General features: G+C 43.1%; 1 protein-coding gene across 2 annotated transcripts; it reads left to right on the forward strand.

The window, feature by feature from the left end:
* Window positions 1–232: 232 nt before the first annotated feature.
* LOC115140285 (very long chain fatty acid elongase 7-like) lies at window positions 233–13,676 on the forward strand. 2 transcript variants are annotated; one of them, XM_029678579.2, is made up of 8 exons: window positions 233–384; window positions 9,859–9,942; window positions 10,567–10,757; window positions 11,573–11,653; window positions 12,122–12,178; window positions 12,368–12,473; window positions 12,700–12,836; window positions 12,995–13,676. In XM_029678579.2, exons 2-8 carry the CDS (start codon window positions 9,879–9,881, stop codon window positions 13,268–13,270), a joined length of 912 nt encoding a protein of 303 aa, XP_029534439.1. In that variant the 5' UTR covers window positions 233–384; window positions 9,859–9,878; the 3' UTR covers window positions 13,271–13,676. The 2 variants fall into 2 exon arrangements, with proteins under 2 accessions (XP_029534439.1, XP_029534438.1); XM_029678578.2 differs by having other exon boundaries at window positions 234–384; window positions 9,854–9,942; window positions 12,995–13,675.
* Window positions 13,677–15,311: the final 1,635 nt, after the last annotated feature.

Below are 15,311 nucleotides of genomic sequence, written 5' to 3' on the forward strand. Positions count from 1 at the left end.
CGTGAACACACACATGTTGAATATGTGTGTGTGTGTGTGTTTTCACATACAAAAGTGATTGCTTTTGATGAACACGCGTTATCTACCTCCCAATGAACACGAATTAGAAAATATATGTTTTATGTTTCTGGACGATATGTACTGCCACCTTGACAACATGACCGAGCGGCGCTCCTCCCTCACCGATTTTGCCCGTTCACGTCAAGGGCCAAAGACCGGTGCCCCACGCTTCAAGTTAATATAACTCACTCATTGGACGGCAGTTTCACAGTAGGGAAGCGACTCCCTGGAAATTACATTTGACACACCTGTCGTCAATTGCTTACAGCTGAGCCGGAGTAGTAACACAAGACCGAGTAGGATACTTCTCTCACAATATTGGAGGTTTGTGAATTATGTTCCGGTAGCCTATACCATATTGTGTTGCTACATTATTCATACACTGAATAATAACTTCTTCCTTGTGTACGCAGTCTCGGCAGGATGAAGGTGTCATATTAACGTAGGCTATATACAGTAGGCTAAACGCCCTCACTTATTTTTTGCCTTTGTCACACATTGTCCGGCATTTTCTCTTAAGTGTAAACTGAGGTTGAAGGGATTTGCTTGAAGTCCGTGTTATGCGGCATCCATCTTTGCACCTGTTTCGATGCCTGATCGATTCCTGTTTTTATCGGGTATCGTGCCTTTGAATCGGCTGTTGAATCTAACCTGGTCTTCAGGGGTGGCGATAAGGGAGGAAACATTTTATTTTACTAAATTAAATACTTTTGTAATCTTGCTTCCCTAATTGATTTGAGATGTAATGTCGAGAGTGTGGCGCATAATTCATCACAACCCATTGTTGTGGGAAATTAGGAGTTTGATAAACGTTGTGGCAATATTCCAAATGATCAGCGGTGGTTTTATTGGTATTTTCTCCTCGAGCCTTCAAGTCAATTTTATAATTCAGGTGTTGCGCATGTTGTTAGTTTTACCTTGCTGTCTAGCTGCGAATTTATTGTCTAGAAAGTAGGCCTATGATAAAAATACTGATCTATATTGTTTTCTCCAAACAATGATAATCATTATTTTAGATTTACTAATACAATTGTTCAGAAAGATATTTACGTAATACTTTTCTCCCAAAAAGATCAGTGTCAATTCTTTGTACCCGTTTTTCCCCAATATTTTGTGCACCCTCTCCTTGCAAGGAAAATGGCACTATATAAATATTGGCGAACACATTTGGGTGGGTCATAATGCCATTCCTCCATACAGAATCTTCCCAGATTATTGACATCCTTCAATCAGTGTTTATGGATTAGATTACCCCCAAAGACCTCTATTTTAGTTTCAGAAAACTATGTCCATAGCGCCTGGTTCCAGTCTAAGTGCCAATACTGTTTAACAAGCTACAGGTGAACCTTTGTTGGTTCCTCTCAATATGTATTTTTCTTTCTGGCAACCCTTCCAAAGAGCCTATTGGCAGGTGGCATCTAATTATGGATTAACCAAGTACTGTGATTCTCCAACTAGCCGATATACCGCAGAGTGTCTGGATACAGCATGGCTGTAAAAGTATGTGGGCACCCTTTCAAATTAGTGGATTTGGCTAATTCAACCACACCAATGCTGACAGGTATATCAAATCTAGCACACAGCCATGCAATCACCACAGACAGACATTGTCAGTAGAATGGCCTGTACTGAAGAGCTCAGTGACTCAACGTGGTACCGTCATAGCATGCCACCTTTCCAACAAGTCAGCCAATCACCACAGACAGACATTGGCAGTAGTATGGCCTGTACTGAAGAGCTCAGTGACTCAACGTGGTACCGTCATAGCATGCCACCTTTCCAACAAGTCAGTTTGTCAAATGTCTGCCCTGCTAGAGCTGCCCCAGTCAACTGTTAGTGCTGTTATTGTGAAGTGGAAATGTCTAGAAGCAACAACGGCTCGGCCATGAAGTGGTAGGCCACACAAGCTCACAGAACGGGACCGCCAAGTACTGAATCGCTCGGTTGTAACACTAACTAGTTCCAAACTGCCTCCGGACGTAACGTCAGCACAATAAATGTTGTCCGGGAGCTTCGTGAAATGGGTTTCCATGGCCGAGCAGCCACACAAGCCTAAGATCACCATGCACAATGCCAAGCGTCGGCTAGAGGTGTAAAGCTCGCCGCCATTAGACTTGGGAGCAGTGGAAACGCTTTCTCTGGAGTGATAAATCACACTTCACCATCTGACAGACAAATCTGGGGTTAGCGGATGCCAGGGGAATGCTACCTGTCCAAATGTATAGTGCCAACTGTAAAGATTGGTGGAGGAGGAATAATGGTCTGGGGCTGTTCTTCATGGTTTGGGCTAGAACCCCTAGCTCCAGTAAAGGGAAACCTTAATGCTACAGCATACATTCTAGACGATTCTGTGCTTCCAACTTTGTGGCAACAGTTTGGGAAGGCCATTACCTGTTTCAGCATGACAATACCCCTGTGCACAAAGCGAGGTACAGAAATTGTTTGCACAGAGCCCTGACCTCAACCCCATCGAACACCTTTGGGATGAATTGGAACGCAGACTGCGAGACAGCCTTAATCAACATCAATGCCCTACCTTACTAATGCTCTTGTGGCTGAAGAGAAGCAAGTCCCCACATAAATGTTCCAACAGCTAACGTAAACTCACCCCATTCCGTACAAATGTGCTCAACCACAACATTCAAACGAGGCTGCAAAGAAAACTAATTGGACTGTAGCGACTGTGTTGACTTAATTCTGGGGTGTGAACTACGTTTCTATTCAAGTGTTGATTGACATGGTAATGGCTCTATAGTATTGGAGAAAAGTTTAAAAAACGGACCCTCCGTTACATCGTGACATTTCATGCTGTAACGTACAGCACGCATAAAGCAACTATTTCTGTCTTACAAACTCTCTCCACCAGGTGTAGCACTTCTCTCATTGTTTAAAAACAAGAAATGGACAGTGACGGGGGTAAGGGGGATACCTAGTCATTTTTGCAAGCGATCATGACTCTCAAAGCCGCTGTTTACTTCTGAAGGTCACTTTAGCACCGCCCTAAAAACCCGATTCAAATTCGACACAAACCTTCAAATAGGTATGTAATGACACATTATATAAGCTCTTTATAGTGTTTTATTTATATTTTAAAGGTGATAAGTTTTCCCACACAACATCTCTCCTCACTATCACGCATTAGTTTCGCTTCCCCACCCCACCTTTTCAAAACACCCAACGGAGCTCATTGCCTTCTTGAATCATACAGAAATGGGCAGCGTAGAGGTCATGTAATTGATTATGTTGGAAAGGGGAGAAACTGCTTTACAATGGTATTGACATTACAGTTGATCTGGAAGTATTACGTTTTTGGGGCACTAAAATAAGGTCAATTGTACGGACCAAGGCGATGTCCAAAAGTGAGTGAGTTTACGTTAGTAGAAAGCCTTCCCAGAATAGTGGAGGTGGTTATAGCAGCAAAGGAGTGGACCAACTCCATATTAATTCTCACCTCTGGCCTGCTCGCCTCCCTACCACTGAGGAAGTACAGTTCCCTCCCAGTCAAAACTGTTCGCTGCTCTGGCCCCCAATGGTGGAACAAACTCCCTGATGTTGTAATCCTTCTCACCCCTAAAGATTTAGATGAATGAGATGTTCGACGAGCAGGTATCCACATACTTTTGGTTGTGTAGTTTGAGTGGTATTTTCCTATAAGCTGAGAAGAACAAGTGGGGGGGGTGTGAGTCTTGACTGATGAGTTACTTCCGGGATGACTGACTGAAATCCTCTCTGTGTAGCCTGATTGATGGGGTCTTCAAGGCCCATTGGACTACTTTAAAACATGCATTCCCCCTTGAGGTAATCACTAATTTTACATGTCTGGAGAGTTGAACTATTGTAAAGTGGCTGTTCCACTGGATGTCTTCCTCCTCTGGATCACCAGTGGTATTTTCCTATAAGCTGAGAAGAACAGTCCTGTATTTAAACTGACTGAAAGTCATGGGGAGCATTGGACTACTTTAAAACATGCATAGAGGTAATCACTAATTTTACATGTCAATATGTATTTAAACTCAGAGTCAGTCAATATGTTCAACTTCTTCTTCCCTCAGTAGAACTCAAGGTGTTTCCTCTGGTGTTCTTCGGCCATGACGTAGTCATTTGTGTATTTGGAGTACTGTAGTTTAATTGGGTTTATTTGATGGCGTCATCAGTGTGGGAGCTGTCAGACAGGAAAGGTGTGTCTGAGTTGCATAAACTGAAACAAACATGTCAAAGCGTGCGTCTAATGGGTCACCATGTCACCATGTCACCCACATTTCGGAATGACTCCGACTAGAGTGCTATCCTCTTGTGTGTAGTCAAGACACCATGCCTTATTGGTCAAAAGAGAAACTTGCATGATCTGACCTTTTAAAGTGCCATGTGTAGATCCATGTAGTGTATTATCTCAAGTAATCACCTACTACACTATACACTGCATCCGGAAAGTATTCAGACCCCTTGACTTTTCCACATTTTGTTACGTTATGGCCTTATTCTAAAACTGATTGAATAAAACATTTTCAATCCACACACAAAACATAATGACTAAGTGAAAACTGTTAAGAAAAAAAAATGTATAAAAAATAAGTATTCAGACCCTTTGCTTTGAGACCAGAAGTTGCGCCTGTTTCCATTCATCATCCTTGATGTTTCTACAATTTGGTTGGACATGATTTGGAAAGGCACACACATGTCCTATATAAGTTCACACAGTTGACAGTGCATGTCAGAGCAAAAACCAAGCCAAGAGGTCAAAGGAATTGGCCGTAGAGCTCTGAGACAGGATTGTGTTGAGACACAGAGCTGAGGAAGGGTACCAAAAACATTTCTGCAGCATTGATGGTCCCCAAGAACACACTGGCCTCCATCATTCTTAAATGGATCAAGTTTGGAACCAGCAAGACTCTTCCTAGAGCTGGCCTCCCGGCCAAACTGAGCAATCGGTGGAGAAAGGGACCTGGTCAGGGAGGTGACCAAGAACCCGATGGTAAATCTGACAGCGCTCCTCAGTGGAGATGGGAGAACTATCTCTGCAGTACTCCACCAATCAGGCCTTTATGTTAGAGTGGCCAGACAGAAGCCACTCCTCAGTAAAAGGCACATGACAATCCGCTTGGTGTTTGCCAAAAGTCATGTTATTCAGTGGCAGGGACTGGGAGACTAGTCAGGATTGAGGGAAAGATGAATGGAGTCAAGTACAGAGAGATCCTTGCTCCAGAGTGTTCAGGACCTCCGACTGGGGGCAAACGTTCACCTTCCAACAGGACAACAACCCTATCCACACAGCCAAGACAACGCTAGGGTTGCATTTCTGAATGTCCTTGAGTGGCCCAGCCAGAGCCCAGACTTCAACCCTATCGAACATCTCGGGAGAGACCTGAAAATAGCTGTGTAGTGATGCTCCCCATCCAACCTGACAGAGCTTGAGAGGATCTGCAGAGAAGAATGGGAGAAACTCCCCCTCAAGAATACTTGAGGCTGTAATCACAGCCAAAGGTTCTTCTGCAAAGTATTGAGTAAAGGGTCTGAATACTTTAGCAAATGTGATTTTATTTTATTGTCATGGAGGTATTGTGTGTTATGGCAGCAAAGGGGGGGACCAATTCCATATTAATGCCCATGATTTTGAAATGAGATGTTCGACAAGGAGGTGTCCATTACATTTACATTTACATTTAAGTCATTTAGCAGACGCTCTTATCCAGAGCGACTTACAAATTGGTGTGTCCAGATGTCTATTTGATTATGTTATGATCTTTTGCCATTAGGTAATGATGATGTGTTCAGCGTTTGGATCTATTGCTTGCGGTAGTTTAAATAAAATAAAATGTATTTTTAATTTTTAATCCCAGCCCCCGTCCCCTTAGGAGGCCTTTTGGTAGGCCGTTATTGTAAATAAGAATTTGTTATTAACTGACTTGCCTAGTTAAATAAAAAATAAACATTATTTGCCCTCGGCTCAACTCATATGATTTGAGTTTTATACAGGGCAACTCTGTGCTTGAACACTTAATGCCAGTTCAGGCATATCCTGTAGACTTACTAGTACTCTGATCTATGTTTTATATAGGGAAATCTAGTTTTGAATGTTCCATGCATCCCCTTACTTGGGTGAGAAGGCCCTGGATAGGGTTGAGGTTTGTGCTGAAATGGGAGCTGCTCCCTTTCCCCTCTTACTGTATACTGTTCCCTTAAACCAGTCAGACAGCATTTGATTGTTAAAGCTTACGTTCTTATCTTAAGGTAGTTTCACGCGGTAGGCTTTGTCAGATAACACTGTGTATCCAATACTCTGGAACTTTACACGGGTCTGTTAGATTTCATAACCACCTTGTATACTGTGATGTTGATTTGCATGTTTGAGTCTCTTCTGTACACAATACTGTATTCAGTAAATGTATTGGGTGTTTTTTTGTGTGTTTTGGAATACTTCAAAGTCAAATACTTCCAAAGGACAATGTGTAGTTTTCAGGCAGATTTGATCTTGCATTGTGTGGATCTTTAGAATTGTTAAGTTTCTTGGTGTCCCCAGTGATGAGTTCCGTTTGTCTTCTCTTATTGATGCCCCTCACAAATCAGACCTTTAACTCAATTATTCAGTTAATTTGAATGGCCTGGGAGGAATTTTGCGTACTTCTGAATATCAAGAGAACTGAAGTTCCTATTCAAAAAGCCCTACCCCTCTAGGAATTTTAAAGCGACTGCTTCACGTGGTTTGTCTAAATGCAGGCTTGTTGTACTAGCCATTACTTGGGCCTACATGTTATGCTGAATCTTGAAGAGCATTTATAAAATTAACCCTCCTCTCCTGCTTGAGATGTATGGCATGATGGCTTAGATATCTACTGGTTTAGTATGCAGGAAACAGTTTGAAAGGAAATCTGACTTGGACATGGTGAACATGTCAGACAGCAATCCAGTTGTGTTGGCCTAATTGTTATACAATGCAGCTTTGTTCCATGGCTTGGCATTCTGTGTCTTCAGGCTGTGGTATTATTGAATAGAGAGATGATGACAGGATAGTAATGCTCGCCGCATGTAGCTGTTCTCTCTGTAAATACATGGCATTTATCTGTACCCATTAACAGGGAGGGAGCTAGCCTTGATTTACCCACTTCATATGTATAGACTGTATTCTAGTCTAGGCTCATCCTATATAACTACTGCTGTATACACCTTTTATTATTACAATACTGTCTATACAGACCATTTGTGTGTATTATTGCACTGTTGGAGCTAGGAACATAAGCATTTTTCGTTACACCTGCGTAGGGCTAGGCGATATGGCCAAAATATCATGTATGGTATTTTTCAAGTTTGACAGTATTTTATGTTTTTGATTTAATAAAAGTTCTACGTGTGACCCCAGGGTGGCAACACATATATATTCTAAATTATTCCCATGGGTCTTTCTCCATTTTGATTGTTTTATACTATTCAATTTCAACCTAAAATAATTTCCTGCACTCATTTGAGATCATTAACACACAGCCACGATATGGGCAAAACGAGGCATTATTTTTAACCAAATGTTGCAATTACGATTTAGATCAAAACACTTGGGTGAACTTTTGGAAGCATGGAAATAGAACGTGTATTAAAATGATATAGTTAGAATATAAATAATAGTGGGCACGTTGAATACAGTGTTTGACATGACAATAATTGTAATTAATTATGAATGAAAATGCCATGAATGCGTTACTGTGACAGGGTAGGAACCAAATTGATGTTCAGTGTTTCCTAGGGAACCCTATAATCTTTGGCTACATTAAATATTTATTCATATAGCCAACATATGCATGCTTCGCCTATTCCTCTTTGACTTAGAAGATACTGTTGCACAAACATGCTGGTTTAAGCCTCCACCAGTACTGGTATCAGGCTGTATTATCTAGCTACGTTTTCTCGGACTCAGTACTTTTATTAGCCAGTTAGCTAGTCAGCGATTAGCAGTAGTGGCTAACACGATTTAGCATAATTTGCTAAGAAAATACAAATGAGCGGTTTGCAGATGTAAGAAACACAAACTAATATTTGTAATTATAGAACGCTGGGGATTTATATTAAAATCAAAGTGGAAACATCGGTGTCATCAAGATGGTTGCATGTGCTGCATTTACCTTGCAGACAGAACGAAAGTATCCTGGTCAAGCAACAACACCATGCGCTCCTTGAATGACGGGTGGGACTGGGGCTGTGTGGAAAGCGGCATGGAGAGAGAGCGGAGAGGGATGACTCAAGTAGCGGAGTAAACTATAAAAATTGACGTTACACACGGCGTATCACATTTACCAAACATTCAAATACCGTTATAGAAGCTAAAGTAAAAACAAACCTGTCCGTGCATAAATAACGGTGTGTATAGCCCTACACCCGCAATATATATCTTCAAAATATTTTACGCAACCAATACAATTTTATTTGACCGATTCAGTTGTGGTCTTTATCGTCTGTAGCCTAGTGGTTAAGAGCAAGGAGCCAGTAGCCAAAAATAATCCCCTAGCCGACTGCGTGAAAAATCGGTCTGTACCCAAGAGCAAGGCAATTAACCCTAATTGCTTCTGTAAATCGCTCTGGATAAGAGCAACTGCTAAATTACTCAAATGAAATGTGTGTAACCTTCCCCCCTGCCTAGCAGTCTTGGGAATGGTATACTTGAGCAATAAGGCCAGAGGAGGTGTGGTATATGGCCAATATACCACAGCTAAGGGCTGTTCTTAGGCACAACGCAGAGTGGTATATTGGCCATATACTACAAACCCTCAAGGAGCCTTATTGCTATTATAAATTGGTTACCAATGTAATTAGAGCAGTATAATTAAATGTTTTGTCATACCCGTGGTATACGGTCTGATATACCATGGCCTTCAGCCAATAAGAATTCATGGCTCAAAGTTTTATAATGATATTTAGAAAACAGGCCATCTTAAATAAGAGAAAATGTTGAGTAGAATACATGGGTGATACTGATACTCAACTGAGTTGTATAACATAATTATTATATTATCTTAATTGAGTGAAGCTTGCGTGTGTGAAACTGACTTTGTCCCAATGTGAACGTGTGCCACACACTCCAGTCAATGAGTGTTTTGCTGCTCCCTGCATGCTGACCATGTCTGCGTTTCCAAATGGCACCCTATAACACAATATACCAGCCATGCGCGAAATACTATTGTTGAAGTGAAAAGAATTGGATCAGCATTTCTCTGCTTCTGTCAGTAGCTCAGAGGGAGACTAGGGAAGGAGTGTTGATAGTACAATGGCCATCAGTCAGGGTTCCGCACACATAGGGCTCTGGTCGAAAGAGCACTACTTTCGACCAGACTGATGGCCATTGTACTACCCCCCACAGTGTTTTATATCTATTTCCACAATTACGTTGGAATAATACTGTGAAATGGTGAAAATTCTGGTCTTCTTAGTGTAAGAATGGTTTGAAAAGACTGCCTGAAATTTCAGCCTGTTTGGTGTGATGGAGTTTTGGCCTGCCTGCTTGACAACAGGTGGTAAATAGACCAATAAGAATGAGTTTTCCAAACCTCTCTGCCAATAACAGCTAATTTTTGGTTTTCCCCTCCCCGCTCAAACCACTCCCAGACGATCCAAGCAAAACAATTCTTGCTTGAGAAATTGCCCTTTGCTAAGAAGCCATTTTTGTTAATTTTTTTACAATTTTAATTGAAAACACAGTAAGGTAACGGCTTACCTTAATGTATTTTCTGTTAGCCATAAATTATTTGATTATTGAGATATAAAAAAACAGCTGTATTGGGCCTTTAACCTATGACCCCAGTGTTTCCTCCAGGACAGCTAAAGGAGCTCCGGGAGACATGGAGTTCAGGGATCTAACGACCAGGGTCGGACTGTGGTATGGGAACTTCATGAATAATGCAGGTGAGGATCCATCACTAACTGCTGTCCAACAACAATTAATAGATTGAGTTTTTGTATTAAAAAGGCAAATGGGTTTTAGGCTACACGTTTCAGGCAAATGGGTCTCCCGAGTGCCGCTGCGGTCCAAGGCACTGCATCTCAGTGCAAGAGGTGTCACTACAGTCCCTGATTGGAATCCAGGCTGTATCACATCCGGCCATGATTGGGAGTCCCATAGGGCGGCGCACAATTGGCCCAGCGTCGTCCGGGTTTGGCCGGGGTAGGCCGTCATTGTAAATAAGAAATTGTTCTTAACTGACTTGTCTGGTTAAATAAATAAAAAATCTATATATTTTTGTATGTTTTCAGTAGAAGCCAGAGTATAACGAAGGAAAGCATTATGCAACATTCTCTTCCTATGTTTTCCTTGGTGGAAGTAGACAGATATTGGCTGTGTATCTAGCCGAGGTTGGTCTTCTGGGGTTGATGAAATAGCGCTGATCATCATTACAAGCCATGAGAATCAACTGTAACCTACCCTCTTAAACATATTGTTGGTGCATCACAGTTGAATGCTTGGCTAGATGGCATGATGTACTGATTTATTTTATTGAATCATCTACTCAACCCTTCTCTGCTGTCAAGACCCCAGGACAGAAGACTGGTTTCTCATGTCATCGCCGCTCCCCCAGACCGTAGTAATCGTGGCGTACATCTACTTTGTGACGCGGCTGGGGCCCAGGCTCATGGAGAAACGCAAGGCCTTCCACCTCAAAGAAGTTCTCATCATCTACAACTTCAGCGTCGTTGCCTTGTCCCTCTACATGTGCTATGAGGTGGGTCTCTTTCTCAATGGACTTCTGACAGGCTCTAGTGTTTTATACTGCCTCGTCAAGCAGGACAGTCTGAGGCGAGCGGCAAAAAAATGAAGCAGTTGGGATTTCTCAAGTTTAATATGAAGAGGGCTATGCTTCAGGATCACAATGATGCATCATTTCATACTTAATTACTTTCTTCTGATCATTACATTGTCAGCGGCAAGACAAACTTGATCTCAAAATAGTTGGAGCCTTTTTTATTTCACAACAACTACCTTATACACACAAGTGTAAAGGTATGAAGAATATGTACATAAAGATGTGTCCTGGAGGGCAGGTAGTTTGCCCCCGGTGATGCGTTGGGCAGACTGCACCACCCTCTGGGTTCATATAACACATGTATCAAACGGAAGTAGATTGAGGGTTTCCCCATTGACACTAGTTCATTGTAGGGGCACAGATCAGTGATTTACCTCAAGGAAACAGGAAAGGATGCCTTTTGGGGACAAATTCCTCCCTGTTGACTGGTGTGCAGAACCTGTCTTGAGCAGGAAATGCAGGTCATGATCCATAGGCCATATAGTGAAATGTCTTTTTTGTTCCACTCTTTTGTCAGACTGTCAAGGTTTAATGGTTGTCACCAAACACCAACTTGTACTAGGTATTAAGAAACGTGTGTGGAGGAGGGGGGTGCCGTCATACTTTCTTTAGTTTCAGTGTGAAGACGATACATTTTTATTGATGTCTAATCTTTGCATAAAGGAGAGCCATGCAACAACTAGTGTGTTGTGATTTGGAGTATGTTTTTAATTCATTGCCTCTCCTTCCTGTAGTATGTGATGTCGGGCTGGGGGACGGGCTACACGTTCCACTGTGACCTAGTGGATTACTCGGACTCGCCGCAGGCAGTGAGGGTAAGAGCTGTGGAATGTGACTCTACCTGCAACAGACAGGCAGAGAACTACTACTGGTCGTTCCTCTCTTCTTATGAGCACTCATTCACCTGTGGAATCCCCCACTGACTCTAGCATGCCAACAAGCTGTTGGAACAAAGAAGCATTGAGAGCAGGTCATTCCATGGGAGTGATTCACACCACGTTTCCTGTGTTGCATAATATCATTAGTTGTGTGGTGAGGCCTGTTAGGCCGCCACCATCCTACCAAAGCAGGCTGACTATTCCGGCAGTCTTTTCAAACAGCTCTTACACTGAAAGGGCATTATTATTTTCACAGTATTATTCTAACCTCATATTGTGTAAATGCATATAAAACAGGCAACTCATATTCTTTACTTTAAAAGTTCAGTGCTGTGACAGGTACACGTTCTGCTTGTCTGTAAGTGACGTAATTCTACTTGTCAATAATAACCTCTCTCTCCTTAGATGGCAGGGACGTGTTGGCTCTACTACTTCTCAAAGTTCATAGAGATGTTGGATACGGTAAGTTGGTTCTTTTTAGAACAGCTTTCTGACTATCTGTGTCTCGCTTGTTCAGAGGGTTTGGGTTAAATGCGGAAGACACATTTTGGTTGACTGCATTCAGTTGTACAACTGACTAGGTTTCCCCTTTCCCTTCTGTCATTTTCACTCTTGTTCTGTTCTAAATGGCTGAATTCTCCCTCCTGTCAGATCTTTTTTGTTCTGAGGAAGAAGAACAGCCAGATTACGTTCCTCCATGTCTACCATCACTCCATAATGCCCTTTACCTGGTGGTTTGGTGTCCGCTTCGCTGCAGGTACAGTAGACAAGAACTTGAGTTACTCCCATGACTGTATTAAACTACTTACAAATGGGCATACTACCAGATGTATATAGTGATGGACTGTCCCAGAAAAATGTCAGTATTCAGCAGGTCATCTTCCTTAGGAGCTGTTGTAGGAAGTGGAACCTGGAAACCTGTCCATCTAGGGTTAGCATTGCCCAATAGAACATGACTGCTAATTGCTGGTGTCGTCCTCCAGGTGGCCAGGGGACGTTCCATGCCCTGTTGAACTGTGTGGTCCATGTCATCATGTACTCTTACTACGGCCTGTCTGCCCTGGGCCCCGCCTACCAGAAGTACCTCTGGTGGAAGAAGTATCTCACCACCATTCAGCTGGTTCGTACTGCACTTCACTAGTGGGGGAGTTGAATTTGAACCAATACGAGAGAGCCACCCATAAGTTTTTATGGACAAGGATATTCTGTTGGGCCTCTTGGGATGGTCTCCTTATATGTTCAAAACAAGTAATATATAACCTTCCTGTCTGTCCTCAGATCCAGTTTGTGATCATAACCACCCACATCTGGCAGTATTTCTTCATGAAGGACTGTCCCTACCAGTTCCCCATCTTCATCTACATAATAGGCCTCTACGGCCTGGTCTTTCTCCTCCTCTTCCTCAACTTCTGGTACCACGCCTACACCAAGGGCAAGAGGCTGCCCAAGGTCCTTCAAGCCAAAACTTGGGCCCACCCCTACAATAAAACTAATGGCCAATACAATAGTGAAATGACCAACGGGAATGGTTTCCATCACGACAAGAATGAGTGACAGGGTGTCCAGCAAATCAGGCTAAGGATTGGGGGTTGAATGCATTTGAATATCAGCCTATTCAGCAACTGAAATTAGACATGGAATTCCAATATAAAAGTCAGCGCACCTTTGAATTCAAAGAGAATTGACACCAACCCTCTGGACCTTCTGATCTCTTCTGTTCTCTCTGCCAAGGCAATCTCTTCTGTTCTCTCTGCCAAGGCAATCTCTTCTGTTCTCTCTGCCAAGGCAATCTCTTCTGTTCTCTCTGCTAAGGCGCAATCTCTTCTGTTCTCTCTGCCAAGGCGCAATCTCTTCTGTTCTCTCTGCCAAGGCGCAATCTCTTCTGTTCTCTCTGCCAAGGCGCAATCTCTTCTGTTCTCTCTGCCAAGGCGCAATCTCTTCTGTTCTCTCTGCCAAGGCGCAATCTCTTCTGTTTCTGCAATCTCTTCTGTTCTCTCTGCCAAGGCGCAATCTCTTCTGTTCTCTCTGCCAAGGCGCAATCTCTTCTGTCTCTCTCTGCCAAGGCGCAATCTCTTCTGTTCTCTCTGCCAAGGCGCAATCTCTTCTGCGCAATCTCTTCTGCCTTCTCTCTGCCAAGGCGCAATCTCTTCTGTTCTCTCTGCCAAGGCGCAATCTCTTCTGTTCTCTCTGCCAAGGCGCAATCTCTTCTGTTCTCTCTGCCAAGGCGCAATCTCTTCTGTTCTCTCTGCCAAGGCGCAATCTCTTCTGTTCTCTCTGCCAAGGCGCAATCTCTTCTGTTCTCTCTGCCAAGGCGCAATCTCTTCTGTTCTCTCTGCCAAGGCGCAATCTCTTCTGTTCTCTCTGCCAAGGCGCAAGGCGCAATCTCTTCTGTTCTCTCTGCCAAGGCGCAAATCTGCCAAGGCGCAATCTCTTCTGTTCTCTCTGCCAAGGCGCATCTCTTCTGTTCTTCTGCCAAGGCAATCTCTTCTGTTCTCTCTGCCAAGGCGCAATCTCTTCTGTTCTCTCTGCCAAGGCGCAATCTCTTCTGTTCTCTCTGCCAGGCGCAATCTCTTCTGTTCTCTCTGCCAAGGCGCAATCTCTTCTGTTCTCTCTGCCAAGCGCAATCTCTTCTGTTCTCTCTGCCAAATCTCTTCTGTTCTCTCTGCCAAGGCGCAATCTCTTCTGTTCTCTCTGCCAAGGCGCAATCTCTTCTGTTCTCTCTGCCAAGGCGCAATCTCTTCTGTTCTCTCTGCCAAGGCGCAATCTCTTCTGTTCTCTCTGCCAAGGCGCAATCTCTTCTGTTCTCTCTGCCAAGGCGCAATCTCTTCTGTTCTTCTGTTCTGTTCTCTCTGCCAAGGCGCAATCTCTTCTGTTCTCTCTGCCAAGGCGCAATCTCTTCTGTTCTCTCTGCCAAGGCGCAATCTCTTCTGTTCTCTCTGCCAAGGCGCAATCTCTCAAAGCTTTGACCCAAAGCTGTACTGTACTTTTGTATTACATATTTTCCATTTTTATACCTGTGCATTCCTTTCCTGTTCAGGGTGAGTGTGTTTTTAATAAACAGATTTTGAATGTTAGATAAGTGTTAGGTTAGCCAATGGTGAGACCGTTCAGTAGCTCTGTCTAGTTCTGTCAAACCAGCCTGAATAACCCACACTTCCTATGACTCTGCTGTTTAGAAGTGGTGCTGAAGCTCTCTAGTTTTGGCTGCAGGATTCAGCTTTGTGACGTTGCGTTCAGCTGTTTTTTATTTTTCAATACCTGTAGTTTTTATACATTTGTTTGTACATTTAATTATAAACATTTCTGTATTATGTTATTGGAGTCTAGCCTTGAGGATGATTTTGTCTATCGGCCATCTCCCAGTAAGGGCCTGAATTATTTCCTGGGCCTGTTCTCATGGCTGGGAAAAACTCTGGGCCCTACCCATAGTACACCTGTAATGGTGGAGGGGTATAGGAAAACCATTGTGCCAGTAAGAACTGATGTTTACATGTATACTGAGTGGAGCATATCCGTGGTGACCCCCTCTTTTGTAAATTCCTCACCCACTTCTCTGGTTTGAGCCACAGCCTCTACTGGTGCTGAGAAATGTTCA

The sequence above is a fragment of the Oncorhynchus nerka genome, linkage group LG13, assembly GCF_034236695.1.
Source record: "Oncorhynchus nerka isolate Pitt River linkage group LG13, Oner_Uvic_2.0, whole genome shotgun sequence".
In the NCBI taxonomy this organism is placed as follows: domain Eukaryota; kingdom Metazoa; phylum Chordata; class Actinopteri; order Salmoniformes; family Salmonidae; genus Oncorhynchus; species Oncorhynchus nerka.

Excerpts from the sequence above, each read along its gene's own strand:
- LOC115140285 (XM_029678579.2), top strand. The coding sequence starts at position 9,879 with ATGGAGTTCAGGGATCTAACGACCAGGGTCGGACTGTGGTATGGGAAC. Across the intron at positions 11,654-12,121 it reads ACTCGCCGCAGGCAGTGAGG|ATGGCAGGGACGTGTTGGCT; the intron begins GTAAGAGCTGTG and ends CTCTCTCCTTAG. Across the intron at positions 12,179-12,367 it reads TCATAGAGATGTTGGATACG|ATCTTTTTTGTTCTGAGGAA; the intron begins GTAAGTTGGTTC and ends CCCTCCTGTCAG.